General features: G+C 41.0%; 1 protein-coding gene across 6 annotated transcripts in view; it reads left to right on the forward strand.

The window, feature by feature from the left end:
* Nucleotides 1-16,477, forward strand: part of LPP (LIM domain containing preferred translocation partner in lipoma) — a 330,413-nt gene extending 313,936 nt beyond the window's left edge. For all 6 annotated transcript variants that reach the window (XM_064666206.1, XM_064666205.1, XM_064666203.1 and 3 more), the window contains one exon: nt 1,485-16,477. In XM_064666206.1, the coding sequence (XP_064522276.1) occupies nt 1,485-1,613 (129 nt within the window). In that variant the 3' untranslated portion in view covers nt 1,614-16,477. The remainder of the gene's footprint in view (nt 1-1,484) is intronic.
* The last annotated feature ends 693 nt before the right edge of the window (nt 16,478-17,170 follow it).

The following is a 17,170-nucleotide window of genomic DNA, read 5'->3' on the forward strand; positions in this document are numbered from 1 at the left end:
GATGCAAACGTAGCTCATGTTTATGTTCTTAAAATGAAAGCTAATGCATGTTAGAATTCGAGCAAGATTGTACAGGAAACTCAGCATATGGCTCTGGGTTGAAGAATTTTAATGGACACATAAACATGATCATTCTTGTTTTGTGCAATGCTTTTTGTGCTACTTTCCCTGTTCCCTTTCATTATGCACTTCATGTAATTTTGATGGTAAGAATCTGAAGACAGAGAATAAAAATCACCTTAAAGCAATTAACATGTGGGAACAGCTGTGTTAGGGAACCTTCAAGAATTCTTCAGTGGAAGTGTTTCTTGTTCGATAATACATCATCCAGATGGCAGGGTAAGAAAATGAGACCAAATATATTTCTTATCACTGTTGCAGGTTTTAATAACTTCAACAAGAAAGAAGGATAGACTAAGGTTTAAAGGTCTAGGCTGAAACTTGAGGCATCTGTTTCACTTCTCAATCTGGCACTGGCTTTCAGGGTACATATATTTTAAGATGCTGGGACATTCCTACACTAAATTTTGTACAGCCTAATTCATCATACAGCATGTGTCCATGCTGGCTGCTGAGATACCTAGGCTTTCACACACACAGATGTCACAAGTAGATGCAGTAGAACAGAACACAGACACTCACTTGGCCTTGATCTCCATGTACCTCAGCTATCTCAAAAGGAACAACAATAATATTCCTCTTTCCACCACTTGCTGCCAGGTGTGTTTAAAAACACTGATTTATGATGAAGAGGCAAGGGCCTCTAAGTGAGCTCTAATCCCTCACTGCAGCCCCATCAGCAGTCTTGGGCCAAGCACTTGTTTGATCACATGGTGAGGGATAACTCCCAACTTTCCTAGCAGCCTTATAAACTTAGAGGCTGAGGTCTCTGGAGCAAGTTTTGGGGCATTTAAATGGGGTTTCCATGTGCCTATCTGACATCCTCCTTTAAGGCACAACCTTTTTGGCCAATTGTGCAAACATAGGTGACTGTTCTGGTAAGGGGAGACAGGCAGGGAGTTTGCTTAGCTGTCACCCCTGGAATGGAATCTGTAACTTTGTGGCATTAACTCTTCCAAAGAAGATTACCTATAGTCAGATATTGGTACCAAACTTTCTTCCCAGTGATGCTTCTTTTTATCCTCTTTTGAATTAATAAAAATGTGCTTCAGTTTGATGTTTCTCCAATGCTAAACGACCTTTGCTTCCTCAAAAATGTGAAGGCAGTAATCTCTTTTTACTTTCAATTGGATTAAATTCAGCAGAGAGCTTGGGAACCCATCTTCTCTGCAGCATTGTCTCTTATCAGAAAACAGCTTAATCGTGAAAGACATCATGTACCTCAGCTTCATGCTTTACGCTGACTCAGGCTAGATCCCATTACAAGGTGGAGTGTGAGGAGAGAGTTCTTTTCACTAATAGATTCTTTGCTTAATCTTGCTCCTTCTTATTTTCTTTCCTCTTTCTGTTTACTTATTTTCTAGGACTGTGGTGGCCTCCTGTCTGAAGGGGACAATCAGGGCTGTTACCCTCTGGATGGGCACATCCTTTGCAAGACCTGCAACTCTGCTCGGATCCAGGCTCTGACTGCCAAGGCCAGCACTGATCTCTGAGTATCAACTGTGACCCTCCCCAGGATGCCCATCGGGGGATATTGCACAAGCTTTGCATGATTTCTTTCCAGGCTAGGGTCTGAATCTCTATTTAAAAAAAAAAAAAAAAAAGGAAAACTGGAAGGCCTTGGAACAAGAGGGCACTTTGAGAGGCCATGTTCAGACTGCCCGTGACAAGCATCTAATTTAGACACAACTGTTCAAGAGGGCAGTGAGTCAGAACAGCTGCTGTATCTGCAGCTGATGGAGTTAAGTGGTCACAGCAGCTAAGTTACATGCCTGTAGAAGGAGGTCTGAACATGGTCCTGCCTGTGTTTGTGTTTGATTCCTGTCTCTTAAGAAGTACATGAAGGTAGAAGGTGAAAGATGGCTGAGCTAGTTATTTCTCCCAAGTTATTTTGAGAACCTGGCCAGCTCTCATTGAAGTCATGAGGAGGTTCCCTTTGACTTTAATAGGATCTGTGTCACCAGCAGAAGTAGCTCCACTGCCCTAGGTGTGAGAGCAGACCCAGCATTAACACAAACAGTGCAACTGCGACTGTACTGCACCTGAGTGTAGGTGTGACCTTGTATCCCTGGGACACAGATTTGTTATTTCTTAGGCCCTTACTTGTCTCCATTCCCTTCCAGTTCAATAGGGTTTTTTCTTTTACTCATGAAATTTTACTTTGCTATTGCATAAATTTATTCAGTAGTGATGCTTCCAATTCACAATGTATGAGCAATCACAGAAAGATGTGAGCTTGCACACTATACACTACACACACACACACACACACACACACACACACAAAACATGCTTTTGATTTACCAGAGGCATAAGCCGGTCATGGCACTGGAAATACATTTCTAAAATCCCAGTGGTTAAAAAAAACCAAAATTACTGCATAGAACTGCAGTGCAAAGCGATGCTCAAAAAAATCTTACACCACTCTGTCATACACCCCTTCTAGTGGGACCACTGGCAGTGTTGGTCTCTGGGTAAACATTTAAGCAATAGAATCTTGTTCCACCTCCTATTATTGCAATGGGAGGATTTTCCTTCAACCATAACAGGGATTGACTCAAGCCTTAGGATGATATTCATTTCTCTGATGTTAACACACATGATCTGGAGTTCTCATTAAAAAAAATCAAGGATCTTTTTTCAACAGCAGCAAAAAAGACCCTCCTAAATACATGCTGTTGTTCAGTTTTTATCTTAAGAAAGCTAAAGAAGGTATTAAACCCTTCACTATGCCATTCTAGAAAGTAAGCATCTTTTTTCCTCTTCTGTTTTCATCCCAGCCACTTATAACTTGTCTCTGGTGAAATTCATGGCAGTAGAGTGCTAGGCCAGCAGCAGCATTTTAATTTTGGTCCAGAATTAATACATATGCCAAGGTAAATAAAAACTGGACGCAGATAATCTTTTTTTGATGTAATAGTGGTTGTTTTTTTTTTTAGTTAGGTTAATTTAAAAAAAATCAAAAAATTAGAAATCCACAGCACACTGAGCAGCTATAATATTCTTGTTCATGAAACCCATAATAACTAAGGTGCAAATTACATACTGAGGGAGTAATTTTCATATCACTGAATTGACATTAATATCTTATTTGCAGATGTAATCAAAGAAAATACCTTTCTTTGCACTTAAATTAAGAAGCAGAACTGAAACAGTTTCAGGCTGATTGACCATATAAGTGACAAACTGGCACTTTTCAAGAGTAAGTTATAAGAATTTTTTTCTTGCTCCCACTGAAAAACAATAAGAAATGTGGTGCTTTCACCTTTATATGAGATTTCTATTGTAGAGAATGATTATATCTACTAATGCTGAAAAGTTAGATGAGCTGGAATGACAGGAAGCAAAGAGGAAAAATTGTGATGTGATACTGCAGCTCCTGCAAATGGTGCCTTTCCTTTCAGTTTAGCACTAACCTTTACAGAAGAGCACTGAAATTCAGTAGCTTCAGCTATGTACAGTAAATTCAAATACAGAAATACCAGTCTGAAACCTCTTGTTACTTACATGGTTTATATGTTGGCAAACTCCACCAGTGTCAGGGAAGTTTCCCAAAATTCACAGCTTAAAATGAATCCTTCTTTGTAGAAGGGTGGCATCATTGAGCAAAAGAAGTCCTTCACCAGCATAGAGGCTGTGCTGAAGCAGTTTGCCTTTTTATACTGGATTTCTACCCTGGCATTCAAAAATTTTACTGCCTCAGACATAAACAGATTTTTTTGGCACCCTGGCTCATGCCAGGTTCCACCTGGGCTGCTGCTCCCTGAACCCGTGGCATGTAAGATCCTTCTGAGCTCGCTTTTTTACACACAGTCTGCACCACCACCCATCAAAAAAAGCTTGCAAATATTGAGGAAATACAGTTTGAACTAACCCTACTAAAACACAGGAGGTCAGTGCTGGGACTGATAACACTGTTGTGTCCTTGTTGAGGATTTTGCATCTCTACAAGCACAAGTCAGGATGTGATACACTCAGATGCAGAATAAGCCATTCGGGAGGCAGCAAACCTAGCTCTGATCTTCCTTACCCTTCCTAGCGTTAAATCAAGTGGCTGATGAGACTCTTCTGAATAACACTGGGGTAATTGATGGAAAGAAGCTGTTGTGCCTTCCAGCAGAATGTGGCTTAGACCAAAGATGACTCAAGTCCAGAGCCTTTGGGCTTTTTGTGGCTCTGCCATAGGCTGGACTGGAGCAAGTCATATGGCTTCTTGTCTTCCACTGTCTGCATGAGAGAGCTTCTTTCCAATTTCACAGACACATTTTGGGAATTAAACTAGTCACAGATTGGTCCAAACTGCTGATTTTTGGAGTCCTATTTTCTCTTTCCAGAAAAGCTTACTGGTATGTAGGTTTGGGCTTCCAGCTCATTTCAAAGCACAGGGCCATCCAGATCTAGATCTAGATCTCTGTTATTAGGGTGCTGTTGTGAGTTGGGCTGGCATGCAGGGAGGTAAGAGTCAAGCTTTTCAAGCATTAAATACTCCATGGATGAAATATGATTGACAAAGATTGAGCAGTGTTGATATTTGAGGTACTGTGGCAAGGTTTTAGAGCTGACACATCTGTGAAAAGGTACTATGATGGGGGAGTTTTTCCACCCCAAAACACCAAAGCCATCTGCCTGTTGGAAGGAGTGAGTGTTTGAAACACTCTTCTTTATCTTCTGTGGTTTTGCCTTTTAAAATTCCTATAAATCTATTTGAAAAATATTGTATGTACATCACAGAGGCTCTCATCACCCACATGGGTTTGGAAATCTCCCCTCTGATGCTTCAGGATTTAATTAGGAAATTCTGGTGGACGTATCTCAATTGCACTGCAATTAAGAACCACTGGGATATTGCTTCATCACCATATTTATCACATACTTTTAATATATCCTGTTTATCTGTTCCAAAGAAGGAGTCTTTTTGCCAAAGAGCCCTTGCTTTTCTTAAGGTGGACTTAGCCATGACAAAAATTCACATCTTCTGTGGCTGTGGTAATGTCCAAACTGTTCCTTTCAGAAAGAATTGGAAGATCACACAGACATTTCTGTTCAATTCTTCAGTTTCTGCTTATGCTCCTTTGTCCTTGTCTAGCATTTTTTGGCAAGTAAGGCCTGATCCCATGATTTGTGTGGCCACACAGGCCTCAGGATCAGGTTCTAATTTAGCAAAATATTTAAGTTCTGGCGTTAGTTTAAGCACAGACTTAAAGCCATTGCGTGGTGTGACGTAAGCCATTAACATTAGACTGATTCTGCGTCACCTGATCATACAGATTTGATCTGGCTAGGATGTGGGCACAGTCAAATTTCTGTCAAATTACCCAGAACACATGAAATGGCTTCTGTGTCACCCTTATGCTCTCGCTGCAGGAGAGCCACCTGGCTGGTGACTGATCGAATGTAACATTTGGATGACAGAAGGGTATTACAAGATGAGTGCTTTGTGTTGGGTGGCTGTGGCACCTTCCATATGGCACAAGTAGCCCTACAGCCAGGTTTACTGTATCTTTGAGGGATGGCTTTAAAACTGTCTACTTAAACTTTCTCCAGAAGATTGGGTTGCCTTGGTTACAGCCCAATCCTTAAGCATATCCCCAAGGCTAACGCTCCTATTTTGTGAATGTGGTTCGTTTTATTGTCATTTTAATCACTGAACATTGCTTTTAAGAACAGAAAACAACACCATTTTTTTAGTGTATCTGATAATGCACCTTTAATTTGAGGGTTTGTTTTTGGGTTTTTTTTAATATTTTAATTCTGAGATTTTTATCATGGTTGCAAAACACTCGGGTAATGATTGAATCATAGAGATATGGAAGTACCAAAGTGTCCATCACAGTGAACTCTACATAATAGCATTCATCCTGATGGCAGGAGTGAGGCTTTCCCAAGACACAGGCCTTAAGTTGACTTTCTGCTTGTCAGCAAAATGTGCCTGAGAAGAAAGAGAAAAAAAGTTCTTAAAAGAAATGGTGGTTGTTAAAGAGAATATGCAACAAGTCACTCTGAAGTCTCTTTGGACCTGTTACAGCTGCTGACTGGCCATGGTTAGTGAAGCATGACTTAGGTTTGATAAATGCTGTTTTCTTTTGATTTGAGAAAGTCTGGCAGGCAAGGGATAACAGGACCCAGGAGAAGGTTCTTGGGGGAAATTCTGTGTCTTTGCCCTCCATCAGCATCGGATATAAATGTTAGACACCTGGTACTTCAGCTGAATGGCTCAGAAAGGGTTTGAGTTTGTAAGTGGTTTCTGTTGATATCTGGTTCCTACAGTTGGTTCATCATGTTGATTTGCAATTTGTTCACTAAGCTGGGTTGACAACACCTCATACAGATTTCAATGCTGCAAGTCATGGCTGTCAGGGGGGAGGGCTGCTGAAGAACCTCACTGTGGTGAAATTCCCATGAGTAAACACTAGTGATGGTACCTGAGTGTTTGTTGTGGAAGGAGAGCAGGAACTACTCGGTAACCAAGAAGTTAATAAAGTACAAATGAGGAGAGCTGTGAGAACACTATTTCCAGTTGGAGCTGGTTGCAATTTTTACACTAAATTACATGATATCAGAAAGACTGTTTTTAGTGAGAAATTCTCTCTTTTTGCAATGTTACCCACAACATTTTTTGTCTTTGTTTTCTCTTGTGATTAAAATCATACTGAATTTTTATCTAAGTAAATTTCAGAATTGTTAACAAATATTTTCATTTCTTAAATCCCCATGTCTTCTTTCAGTTTTTTTGAGTAGTTCTTGGGTTTCTTCTGCTGGTAATTTAAAGTTTCTGTGACAGTTTTGAAGACTTCTTTGGATAAAAATTTTGCTTAAAAACAAGCACGTCTTCTTGGGAAATGATTCAATATTGGACCTAGTGAAATAAAAAAAAAGCTTTGAATCTTCTCACGAGATATTTTTTCCCTATTTTTAACCAGTTTTGCTAATTTTGAAGTCACTATTTCCTTTGTTAGAACAATCCAAATAATGTGACTCTTCTCAAAATCACAGTTTTATTTCTGTGTGGTTCATTTTTCTTTCCCATCTTCAAGCTGTGGAGTGGCTGGCTATGGGGACCGCCAGTGTCTTTTTCTGTGGCAATTGCAGTTTTCTTCTTTGTTTTTATCTTGGGGTTTTTTGTTTGGGTTTTTTTTTTCCCCTGAAATTACTGAAGAATATAAGCACATTATGGCAACTGCCATGGAGATCAAGAGATACTGATTGAACTTCATCTCCACATGCCTTTCTGGGCTCGGGAATGGCATTTCTCCTTAGACATTTCTAGAAATATTACCTGGCTTCCTCAGCATTTCAAGTTTGAGTTTGCAACAGTCGATTGTCTGACTGGCATTTGGAGCCTGAAAGAAAATAGACTTTACACCTGTGAAATTATTACATTCATCTAGCATCTAAAAATCTAATAGAAAAAATATAACCTTGGTAGGTTTCCTGGTGGACATTGGGGAACAGCTTTTACTTCAGCCTGAAAATTTTCTGCTGAGATCTGAAAAAACTGAGCTCCACACTCTCTGGCATATGCACATGCACATAAAGTGGTTGTGGGGCTATAACTGAGTAGAGATACAGGCTGCAATATTGAGTAGTGCTACTTATACCTCACTGGGCTTTACTCCTGACTACGTGTCCCTGGTCTCTATGGCTTCATGGTACATGTGGAAACAACAGAGTTCATCATGGGTAACAAGAGCATTCAGTTCCAACATTTATTTTTTTTTTTAAATTTTGTTATTTGTCCACTTTTTTCAACCTACCAGGATATTTTAGAGACTGAGGAAAGAAACAGAAGCCCCAGGTTTTGTAATTATCATTGCATTACTAGGGGTTAGAGACCCTCCCCGGGAACATCACACTTGGGGTGTCTCTGCTTTTCTGCCTCTGCCTCCCTTTGTCCACAAGCCACTCTCTTACCCACTTTTTCCATTTCCTCAACGTGCACTCATCTTTGCAGTGAGGATGGTTTGTTACTTGCTTCACCGAGGTATTGTGAGTCTTAGTTAGTAGTTGGAAAAACTTTTTCGGATCTTTAATCAAGTAGTTTTGTGTGTCCTTAGTATCAGTGGCCTGCCATATGGATATCAAAGAAAATTGTTATAATTATTGCTTTTAAAATTATTATGAAATTGTGCCTTACTTTTTCAGTCATATTTAACCATGTAATTTAGAACCACATGATTGCAGGGATTTACCATGAAGAAATATGTTTGAAGGATAGTTTGTTTTTTAATATTTTTTTTGTCCATAAATGAATTTATTAGCTTATCCTTTTTTTTTTTTCCTCCAGTTTTATTCCTTTAACATGTTTGTGTAAAAGGGCAGCCTGAATTTGCATTTGTGAGAGACAGAAGATTTTATTTGGTCTTGTATGTAGAGCTTTCATTTTCTTTTATGTTCCTTCAGGAAAATTCCTCTCTGCCCAATTACTCATGCTGAGATGTCTTTAAATGCAGGCTGACCAGTAAGGGTTTTTTGTTGTTGTTTAATTTAGTGTGTGGTTTGCTTTGTGGTTGTGGTTTTTCTTTTAATTAACCAGATATTGAGTGCTGGGGAGGCATTGCACATTAATGCAGAACGTTAATGCTAATTTTCATAGAAAAGACAAAATTAGAGTCTTTCCCTGTCTCCAGTGTAGTTTTGTTACTGCTCTGTGTACAACACTAATATTAAGCCAGACTGTAAAGGCTAAATACTCAGAGTGACCTACTTCCATTCACCAGCAAGAATCCTTTGTCAGCTGACTCCTGTTTGTTTGTTCATTTTTAAATGTCGGATTACAGAACGAGCATCTCCTAAAGATGAAAGAAAACAGTGTTTTCATGTGCAGGAAATTTGGGGTTGCAGTAACAGAACATTTTCTTTGTGAATTTGGATGTCTTGGTGTTTTAAGCTCCTGCCTGGAGCCTAAATCAATTTGGCCTCTCATCCAGTTCATCTAACTGGTGCTCCTAAAAGGCTGCAGCCCTGCAAAAGCTCATGCAGCATTTTTGGCTGCTTTCCCTTGCTCCCATTTGGTACATATTTGCACAATTTAACTGAGCTTTTCTTTCTGCTGAAGGTCAGATGCAAGCGATACGAAACACTAAACTTTATAAACAAGCAAAGCCATTTCAACCACAGCATTTTGGACTAGAATGGATTTTTAGGTGGCGCTCTGTCTGCTGGCCTTTGGAGAGGGGATCCTGAAACTACAGTGGACTGGAACAGGATGCAAAGCCACAAGCCTTGTTTTTTTTAATAAACTACTTACTGTAATCCAGCTACACAGTTTCAGCCTCACACTTCAGAAGAAGCTTCCAGTAGCTATGCATGTACAGGCACTTTCTCTTACAGAAAGTGAAACTTTCCCAACCAGAGTAAATTTAACCTATTGCATAAGATGCTGGAAGGTTTTTTTTCCTTGGGATTCTCACTGTAACCTCTGTGTGTAAAGGATGAATAGCTTTCTTTTTCCCTCTTTTTTTTTTTCTGACAAGATTAGATGTTGCATATTGATGAGCTAGCATTTCAAAGGTCCGTGGGGCTTTGGAACGTATTAAGAATCTCTGAAGTTTAATATTCACCATGTTTTAAATATTCAGAAGGAAAAAATCTGCATAAAATGGCTTTTGATAAATACGTTCTAGGGATTCTTTCTATCTTACACAGGCGTTGTGGGGATTGTGGCTGTGCCAGTTTTGTTCCAAAGTGTCTTTTGTTTCAGTGTTTCAGGACCATTTTGGTCCCATTTGTGTGCCCAGTGCCTGTACTGAAGTCTGTTATGGTTTCTACTGGAACTGTACAGCAGTCAGGTTGATGTGACTAAGAAAAGCCTCAACTGAGCATCAGAACTCCCGAGGATCTGCTTGGTGCCTCCCCTCCTTACAATGCCTGGGCACATCCAGCCTGTTTCTGTGCCTGCTTCTCGTGATGCAGATTGGGATCAGTCCATTGGTCAGGCCTAGCTGAGATCTTTCTACAGAGGTCCTCCACAGGAGTTGGGATTTGAGAATGGAAAGGGCAAGATCCTGGGTGCAGGACCAAAGCAAGGTATCATTTGATGCAACTCTGATCTCACAGGGCAGTTTCCCCTTCCTTGCATGTCTGTTTAGTGAGAGTCTCAGCAGTAAAAAAAGTGCCTTTAGGAGAAATCCTCCCTCGAGTATGCTCCACTTCCCATGCTCTTGAAAATCTGATTCAAGCTTTAGATGAGGAGGATCAGTTGTGGGCTGCAAAGACACAGCTACTGTACGGTATCATTAGTGCACTGCCTTACCCTTGGCGTCCCATGGTACATCCCATGGTGTTGCAGGACAGTTGCTTTGGTCCTGCTCACACACAGCCTTGACTTTGTCATTCCAGTCCCTGTTGAATCAACGCCTGGTACTTGTTCTCAGGACCGCTCTGGCTCAGGCCAAGGGCATCTCATGCCTCTATGCAAAAGATGGTGCTTTCAGGTTTTAACTTACAAATAATGCAGCCCTTTCAAACTCACCTTTCCCCTCTCGTGTATTCTTGACAGAAGTAGGATTTTAAATATTTCATAGCATTATTCTTTCTTCTTCCTTTTTGCCAGATGCCTTGAAAACATTGTCAGATTACGATCTGGGGGGGATCAGGAAGGATCGGTTTCCTTTCCTTCTTGATTGCATGGTGTAGGTTTGCAATGAGGGTTTTGTCCTTTTTTCTTTTTTTTTTTTAGTCTTACAGAACAGATGCCTTCAGTTTATGCAGAGAAAGATTGTCTATGATTAGAGCTAATCCAGGATGGCAGGATTGGACCCCCACAGTGAAAGCTAGAGAAGTGATTGCAAAAGTATTCTGTTTCTCCTTTATTAATTGCACAGGAAGTTTCCACCGAAGGCTCATGTGGCCCAACTGGCCTATGTAATAAGTAGCAGGGCCTGTAATTACAGTCTGTCTTCTGATACTATCTGTGCTCTGACTTTCTAGGCACCGCAGTTCTATTTACATCTTGGTCTTTGTCACCTTTTAAATTTTTGATTGGTCACTAAGGGAAGGAGAGCACGAGCTGTGAGCCCTGTGGAGGTGCAGTGAGTATAAACGAGGGAATCCTCCTCCTTCTCAGGTATCCGTCTGATTTGGGACAGGGAACAGAGCATGAGGAGCGGGGGGGATTTTGCCAGCCATGCAGCAGTGGAGGCAGGCTGTGTGCCAACTGGGTATCTTTCAAGATCTCAGAGTCTTTGTAGGACTGGAAATTTGAACCTTTTACAGGTCTTAACTAGTGTACTCTCCTGTGAGGGAGTTTAACAGCATTTCTTTTCTCAAAGCAGTTTCTACAGGATTTGACCTTTCTTCTCTATAAGATTCAAGGTTTTATCATTGCAGAGATCCTTCCCCATATGACATGAGGAGGGAGATGGCTTTTGGCATCATGCAGAGAAGCTGGGTTAGAAACCCTGGTATCGATGTGTAAAGCAAGAGTAACTTGAGTTGGAGGGGGAAGGCAGTGATTTACATGTGGTTCAGTACCAAGTTCACCATCTCTGAGCACCAGTGAGCACAGCCTCAAGCAGATGAACTTGATGGGGTGTCAGTCCTGAGATCTGGAAGTAAGCAGTAAACGGTCTCCTCATGGAAGTGGAAGTGTTTGATGCTGGTCACTTTGGCAGTAATCTCCTGTCTCTTTGGAAACGTGCACTAAAGTTAGGGTAAAGCTACAGAATGGTGCTCCCCAGTCTTTTTCTTCAAGGCAGACTCCCAGTGCTAGGTTTGATTAAGAGGAGTGAAAGCCATTGGCAAATACTGTACTCTATGCAAAAAAAAAATTAACAATCCACTATGGATACTTTTAGTGTCCATTAAAGTGTTGCGCAAATTGTCCCTTTTCTGCAGCTTGCACTGTTATTTCATTATTTTTAGCCTGACTTCTGTTTAAAAAAAACTCCTCAATTATTTTTTAATTTTTTGTAACTCTTCTTCTAAGAAAGTTGATGCTTTAAAGGAAAAAAAAACTTAGTTTCAAACATGGGTTTTTCAGGCTTCGAAATTAATAATTTCTACACCTGACCCAGTTCCTGCAGCTGCCAAAAAAGAAAAGAGAAAGCTATTTAAATTTCTCATAGAACCATTTATCTCTTAAAATATGCCAAGGCAATTTGAGGTGGGGGTGGAGACTCAGCTATTTATCTCAGCAGCTTGATTTTTCTCTTTATGTTTCTAACTGTCAGGGGGAAAAAACCGGTAGGAAGCTATTCTTGGGCTATTATTGATGTATTGTGTTGCCATTATGCAGGATGTCTGCTTTGCTATATACGGAAGGACATTAATAATAGCCATCTCCCCTGCCCCCACCCTTGGTTCCTCTTTGGGAAGATATGGTTTAACTGGAGCATCTGCTGTGTTCAAATTGCTGCTCCTTCCTCCCCTTCCCCCAGTTCATCCCCAAACTAGTTTTAGGAACCAGGGCTAAGGGAATAAGGAGACAGATTATATTTGCCGTTTTTCTGCCTAGTTCTGTGGTTGCTCCAGGCAAATAATTTTCATGCCGTGTACCTGTCTACCCTCTTCCTTCCCATGTATTGCCCCTACTTTCATTTTAAGTTCATCAGTGCAAAGGAGAAATGCTTTCTTGCTGTCTTTTTCTCACAAGGACTGGCTGACAGAACAGGCTCAGCAACAGACCTCTGATTTGTTATTACCCAGCATTTCATATCCAGAAACATCAGTTTCATTGTTTCCCATTAGTAGGAAAACGTATTCCCGTTCCCATCCCTCCTGCCCCAGGTTTAAAACATTTTTTGAGACTTTGAAGGGTCCTTCTGCTTGTTTAAAGACTTAGATGCTTGTTTTATTTTTGGAAGCAGAGTGTGTGGTGAACAGGAATAGTTTAATGTTTAAAAAACAGCTCCAGTTCAGCATTCCCCTAGAATGCGGGAAGTCCTGTCTCCGCAGGTCTGTGCCAGCAGCATGACAGCCTGGAGAGCAAAGCCAACTTGAATAGAAAAAAGAACTGGCCTGCCCCTTTTCATCTGTGAGAAGAGAGAGGTGAAAATAATAAATGTGGCAAAACATAAAGGGCAGAATTGCTCTGATACTTTTTTAATGGCTGTTCCTACATCTCCTGCTAATTCTGTTCCATAGAAACTTTGCTTATTCAGCATTTTTGGTAATCAGGACCACGTGCTTTTCAATGGTATCATTTTGACTTGTCATTTGTTGAGTCTTAGTCTTGCCTTGGTCCCCATGGGCTTTGGAGCCACTTTGGTTTGGGCACTGAATGAAAAGTTAGGAGCTCTGTCTAGGAAAGCTTACCTAGAATTTAGAATGAGAAAATGTGATCAGAATATTTTCCAGTTCTGATATAGAGGAGTTTTCAGAATTGGAATCCTACATGGGAGGAATGCCTTCAGTGGGGGAAGTGCTTAGATTTCAAAATGAAAGGGAGATGACCATTCAGTGTAGTTTTGTGTTGCTTTTATATTCTTCCTTGATGGTGGCCAAGGAGAAAAATTACACACTCTGAAGTGTTCCCTAAACTAGAGCTAGAGCCCAGCATCTCCTCTGCAACACTCGCTACAGCTTTCCACACTGCTGCAGCATGGGAGTGAGGAAAGCCTGCTAACAGAGCAAGGTCCACCTCATCCTCTCCATGGCCAGCACTGCTCCCCATGGTGAGTCTGCATCCAGCCTAGGCCTTGATCCTGCCTTCCTAGTGCAAGTATTTTGCCAGAATCAGCTGTTTTCTCCCTGCCATTAGCTATGGGACTGTGTGCAATGATGAGGATTTGCAGAGAAGGAGAAGATCCTGTTCCAATTAGGCTGCCTTTGTGCTAATGTTTCATTCAGGGCTGTATGAGATAAGAGCAGTTTGCACTGAAATGAACAGGCGGAGGTTGTAGTTTGTGTTTCAACTGTGTTGAGGTGGTGCCCATTGAAAATACAGAACTGGGGAACTTTTTTTTGCATCTGCCAGTGCTTTACTGACAGCTCTCTGTGGGCTGGAAAGCCATTTCAGTTTGGCAAATGGACATTTTGTGCCTTGTCTCCAGAGTCTGATCTAGTTCTTTGCTTTATCCACCTAAAAAGTAGTATTTCTAATGTGCCTAATGCTTAAGTAGCTAAGCATCTCGGCAGAACAAGCAGCAAGGTGACGAATAGGCTACTGACAGAGCTGCCTTTACAAAAAATGTATTTCAATTGCTTCAATGTGTGCCTTTTCAGGGACCTGCCGTGCTCCTTTATGGGCAGCAGAGAAACAGCCCTAGTGCTGAGCAGGGATGGAAACTAGGAGGAAGATGGAGAAGAGAAACAAGAGGTTAATGTTGAGCATCTGTTCTGTATTGGGATAAACAAAGCAATGGTCTATCCCATCAGCATGTCTTGTCATCTTGTTTAACACTCTGTAGCAGAGGTACTTAGGTATATCTCCTCAAATATCTCTGTCTTATCAGAACTCCAGAGTCATTCATATCTGCAGAATTTATTCACTTAATATTGTCTCTTATAAGCTCTCCATCATTCATTTTTTAAATAATATTAAAAGAGAAAATTTCAAGGTGAACCAAAGGCTGGGTGTTTGATTGGTGCTACTGTATTAAAAAGGCTGATATGCTCTTACTTTCAATCCTCAAAATCATGTTTAGCAAACTCTTCCCTGCTGTGATCAGAGAGGAAATACAAGGTATATTGGAAATTCAAGGTGTATTGAAAATGCAGAAAAGGGAAAGATTTGATGTTTTGATGCTCCATACTGCACCCCTGTGACCTCCTCTGTTGTCCCTCTGGAGAGTGAGAAATAAGTATTGGTAGAGGTATGGGCAGAGCAAAATAATGCATGGACTTTCTCTCATGGTCTTGCTAGAAAGGATCTCCCTTAGTGAGACTTCAACTTCCTTAAGGGTCCTTTACTTTCCTGTGCTACAGCTTGTACTGTCAGAGAGACTGGAGAGCAGCTTCCAGTGCCTTCCCTCCAGTGAGTCAAATGAGAGACCTGGAGTACTAATTCTGTAGTTCTAGTAACAACACTTTCCAGCCCAGAACAAAGAGCAGAGGTTCTTCATGTGTCAGAGCCCAATCTCTCACACTGGCTTTACCTGTGGGCTGATACAAGGGGGTCTGAACCACACACAGGTCATTCCAGAGGGATTCTTCTTGGCTAAGTGCCCCATGGAGACACCCTCAAAGGCTGGGAGATTGACTTAGCTCTTTCAGACTGCAAGGAGGAAGTGCCCCCAGGAACGTATTTGTCCTACATAGCTGCTATGCTTTGGCCTATCCCTGCCAGTTGAAGACCTGTCTGCTCGAGGGTTCACCAGCAGTGATCATTATTGGATGTGCAGTAAATCACAGTGGGTGGCTAGGCCAGGTTTGAATGGTGTTTCAGCTTTATGGTAGTTGTTGGCGTAGCCCTTGAGATGGAGAAGGTTTTGCGTTGTGGCCTTTGTTGCAATTGAGAGGGGAGCGTGACTGGCCACGCTTCTCCTTGTCCTGCATCAGCAGACAGAGGCTCTCAGTGGTATGGGAAGCATCTTCCTTTTAAATGTGAATCTCTAGCCTAGTTATCTGGGCAAGGAGGGGGCACAAGGAAGCATTCCCTATATGAGGAATGCCTGCTGCTGCACACTCTATGCCCTCAGATCCTAATGAAGTAACATTACTTGAGATTTTAGGACTGGTCTCCTGTCTGTCAGAGCTTGGGGGTACCAGAGCTTTACTCCTTGCTGAGCAAAAGCACTACCCAAGTCTGTGAGGGGCCTAATCCTGCTGCCATTGGAATTTTCCTGAATCCTGTGAGTTGCTGAGTGCACCTCCTGTGAGCTGCTGAGTAGTCTCCCTTGTCATTGAACCCATCAGGCCACTTGTCTCCCTCACTGGCTTCTTCTGTAGGGCTTTGAGGGCACTCAGGAAATGCAATCAGCACCTTACAGGATTGATCTGCTAGGCAATAAATGAAGTTTTTTCTCTGGTAACTTGTGTGCATGAATTAAAAATCATTTATTCCAATTTGTTCTGAGGACAGATGCAGCATATACACATTTTCTATATTTATAAATATATATAGATATATATATTTTGTTCTCGGCTAGTTACCTCTTCTAAACTGCAATTTTCAGAGCAACCGGCATATATTTTTTATTCAACACTTAAAATGACTTTTTACAGTAAGAGAATGAAAGCTGTTTTAAGCATGTGTTTTCTGTATTTTTATTATGCATTATCCTATTATATTGAGATGTATTTTCCTCTTGCTCTGCTCTTTCAGTTGTTATCCTTTTTATCAGTTATGCTTTTCAAATGTTTTGTAAGGGAAAATAAATATGCAAAATGGCCAGATGCCTTTTTTCTTTGCAGAAGAAGTATCACAAATGCTTTTTTATTACATTTTACCAATCCAATAAACTCCTTATAAATTTCATTTTTGTTTGCTAGTGTGTGAAATTATTTTTTCAAGTTGAATGGTATTTAACTGTCTCCCAACCTCCACCTGCAATTATACTTCATATCCTCCATATCTCTCTCTCTTTTTTTAGGTTCAAAATTTTATTGTGTGGCTCCTCAACGTACTCAATTCAAGAGCCTGTTTCGCTGTTGGGTGAAGTAAGGATGCCAGAAATGTGTCTCAAAAGAGGCCACCCCCTGTTGTACTGGCCATCTTTTGACAAATTTTGCACTGTTCCTAAAAATGTGTGCCTTTGCAGTGAAGAACACTCCATTCCTAAATCATGCAGTAATCTGATTATATGGGACGTTGCCTACAAGTGTTCTCAGATTTGCGTAGTGATTGATTGACAGCAGAGCCAAGCACCTTCCTTTGCAGCTGAATGGAGGAACATTGTTCAAACTATTATGGGGAGAGTAGAAAGAAGTCTGGTTAGCAAAGCCTGTCTCTTCTAGAAAGTTATTTCTAGGCTGTCATTGCAGTAACTAATCAGGATTGTTCCCAGTCTAGTCCATTCTGCTTCAAAAATATCACTGATCAGCACAGAGCCTGACCTTCACCTCTCCAGTCAGAGACCCTGACACAGCACCAAACCGTCACCAAACATTTTCCCTGACCGAAATGCTTCAAGTGATGGGGAATCCAGTGTATCCCGGTAAGCTTTTCCAA

This window comes from Pseudopipra pipra, chromosome 10 (genome assembly GCF_036250125.1).
Source record: "Pseudopipra pipra isolate bDixPip1 chromosome 10, bDixPip1.hap1, whole genome shotgun sequence".
Classification (NCBI taxonomy): Eukaryota; Metazoa; Chordata; class Aves; order Passeriformes; family Pipridae; genus Pseudopipra; species Pseudopipra pipra.